The sequence below is a fragment of the Chiloscyllium plagiosum genome, unplaced genomic scaffold (genome assembly GCF_004010195.1).
Source record: "Chiloscyllium plagiosum isolate BGI_BamShark_2017 unplaced genomic scaffold, ASM401019v2 scaf_47191, whole genome shotgun sequence".
Classification (NCBI taxonomy): Eukaryota; Metazoa; Chordata; class Chondrichthyes; order Orectolobiformes; family Hemiscylliidae; genus Chiloscyllium; species Chiloscyllium plagiosum.
In genome coordinates, this window is record NW_025195137.1 from 1,774 (window position 1) to 4,327 (window position 2,554).

The following is a 2,554-nucleotide window of genomic DNA, read 5'->3' on the forward strand; positions in this document are numbered from 1 at the left end:
GCAGATGCTGGAGATCAGAGCTTAAAAATGTGTTGCTGGAAAAGCGCAGCAGCTCAGGCAGCATCAAAGGAGAAGGAGAATCGACGTTTCGGACATAAGCACTTCTTCAGGAATGAGGAGATGTGCCAAGCAGGCTAAGATAAAAGGTAGGCAGGAGGGACTTGGGGGAGGGGCGTTGGGAATGCGATAGGTGGGAAGAGGTTAAGGTGAGGGTGATAGGCCGGAGAGGGGGTGGGGGCGGATAGGTCGGGAACACGATTGCAGGCCAAGAAGGCGGTGCTGAGTTCTGAGGGCTGGGACTGAGAAAGGAGAAATGAGGAAGATGGAGAAATCTGCATTCATCCCTTGTGGTTAGAGGGTTCCTAGACGGAAGATGAGTCGCTCTTCCTCCAGGCGTCGTGTTGCCATGGTCTGGCGATGGAGGAGGCCAAGGACCTGCATGTCCTTGGCGGAATGGGAGGGGGAGTTAAAATGTTCAGCCACGGGGCGGTTGGGTTGGTTGTTGCGGGTGTCCCAGAGGTGTTCTATGAAACGTTCCGCAAGTAGGCGGCCTGTCTCCCCAATGTATAGGAGGCCACATCGGGTGCAGCGGAGGCAGTAATGATCATTATTCTAAACTTTCATTATGTGAATCCTGTGGCAAGTTATTCTCTCAATCTGAATGCTGCAGTTCCGTTTTACTGGAGAGTTTTGCTGGATCAAACATAGTTGTTGAATTTTCCATAGCAGCTCATCGCTACCACTGCATTTTCAAACATCATGAAATGCACAAAAAGGTGGGGTTTTTTTTGTTGTTTTACATTCAAGCAACTATTTGTTCATTTCAATGATGGATTTGTAATAATTAAAGCTTTGTGTCCGAATGACCAGTATCAGATATCACTGTGAGCTCGAGAATCGCTTCAGATATACCCCGATCTCACTGTTTGCTGAACAGGCTAACATGTATAGTGATGCTGTTCGAATGTTTGTACAAGGTTAGCCCAGTTCTCATTCTGTGTGAGACGCAGTGCGCAGTAATACACTGCAGAGTCTGTTAGTTCTGCATTCAACACATTCAGTTTGATAGTGCGGTTCGCAGGATCAAAATTCCAAGAAGGCCGGTCCAGTAGGAAACTCCCCATTTTCTCATTATATTGGTTTTTCTGCAGCAGAAACTGCAAGGATCCGTTGGAAGTTTGACGGTACCAGTACAGGTCAGGATTGCTGCTTATTGTAGTGTAACTACAAAACAGCAGCACATCTTCCCCCTCATTCAGTTTGAATGCAGCCGGTGTTTGTGAGACAGAATCGCCACGGCAAAGTCCTGGAAAAGCCAGGAGTTATGCAAAATTAAATAAGGAACGACAATATATTTATCGTCCACAATTCGCCCATGTACGAGAAATAAATGAGGGAAGTTCAATTATATTCCACTTCATATGGGGTGATCATTTCCCATTTCATCTCGCGAAAACTGTAGGGGAACATGAAAACAGTTGGTGGATATAAAAAAAATCTCCCCTCTGTCGAATCATCTGAATGGCCTTAGTCCTGTCTGGGTTTCCAGCCTAAGTCTTCCACTGCATTCGCTCGTGGGCATTCACTAATTTCTCCCAAATTCTTCTCATTGTTGTGGCAAATTGAGATCCAAATGGTTTTTATTTGGGAGAATGTATTGTTGCTAATATGTTGCGCAAAGTGCTTGAATAAAATGCAATTCTCAGCAAAGAACTGAAACACATACATAGACAATTGTTCAGCCTACCAGTTCGAAGAGCTGCAGTTTTAAGAAGTAAACCCAGAGCTCCTGGCAACATGTTTGCAGAGAATTCACGGTGAATGTGAGCAGAATTGTCTGAAGCTAAAGTGGTTCTCGTCAAGAGTTGGGTAATTCAGGTTGAATAATTTCCGGATCTCTGCTCGTTGGACAATCTTTGGAAAGACATCATGTCAAAGCCAATGAGCATCAGGGTCCTTTATTCTTCATTTCAGCCAATAAGCTTCAAGCTCTTTTGAACCTAACTTTATATTAAGGCTGATGTGATAAAGCAACAAAGTTCTAAATAAGAGTTGCTCGACCCGAAAGGTTCACTCAGCTTTCTCTTCACAGTTGCTGCCAGACCTGCGAGATTCTCCAGTTGTTTGTTTTTGTATCGGATTTCCAGCAACTGCAGTTCTTTGCTAATTTGTTTCACCAATGCTAGTGATTAGAAGCAGGTAGATCTCGTTGACTATGTGATCCTTCGTTGGGATTGTTAAATTGATGGAGACCTGGGCAATTGGTTTGAACAACAGATGTTAAGACTCCTCACTTCAGGAACAGAATCCAAACTGGTTTGCCACGGCCAGTGTAATGTCCACATATAAATGAAGCGTGACTTAGTGATGGAATGTCAGCCTCTGTGCAGTTATTTCAGGAGTAAATTAAATTAATTCATCTACAAACAAGGGCGTGGGCAGACATTAAACCAAACGTCCCATATCGATTAATATTTCTGTAAGCAAATACAGAAAATGGAATTAGTTCATGCTGTTCGAATACCAGAACCGTGGAACACCAGTTAACAAAGAT

The 2,554-nt window shown here is 44.0% G+C and overlaps 1 gene segment (V, D, J or C); it reads right to left on the reverse strand.

Annotated features, from left to right (window-relative positions):
* Positions 1 to 974: 974 nt before the first annotated feature.
* Positions 975 to 1,799, reverse strand: LOC122545826 (the record flags this gene model as incomplete). The annotated part of the segment is given in 2 exon segments: positions 975 to 1,306; positions 1,748 to 1,799. Coding segments are annotated over 2 exon segments (384 nt in total), but the record flags the coding sequence as incomplete, so codon positions are not given.
* Positions 1,800 to 2,554: the final 755 nt, after the last annotated feature.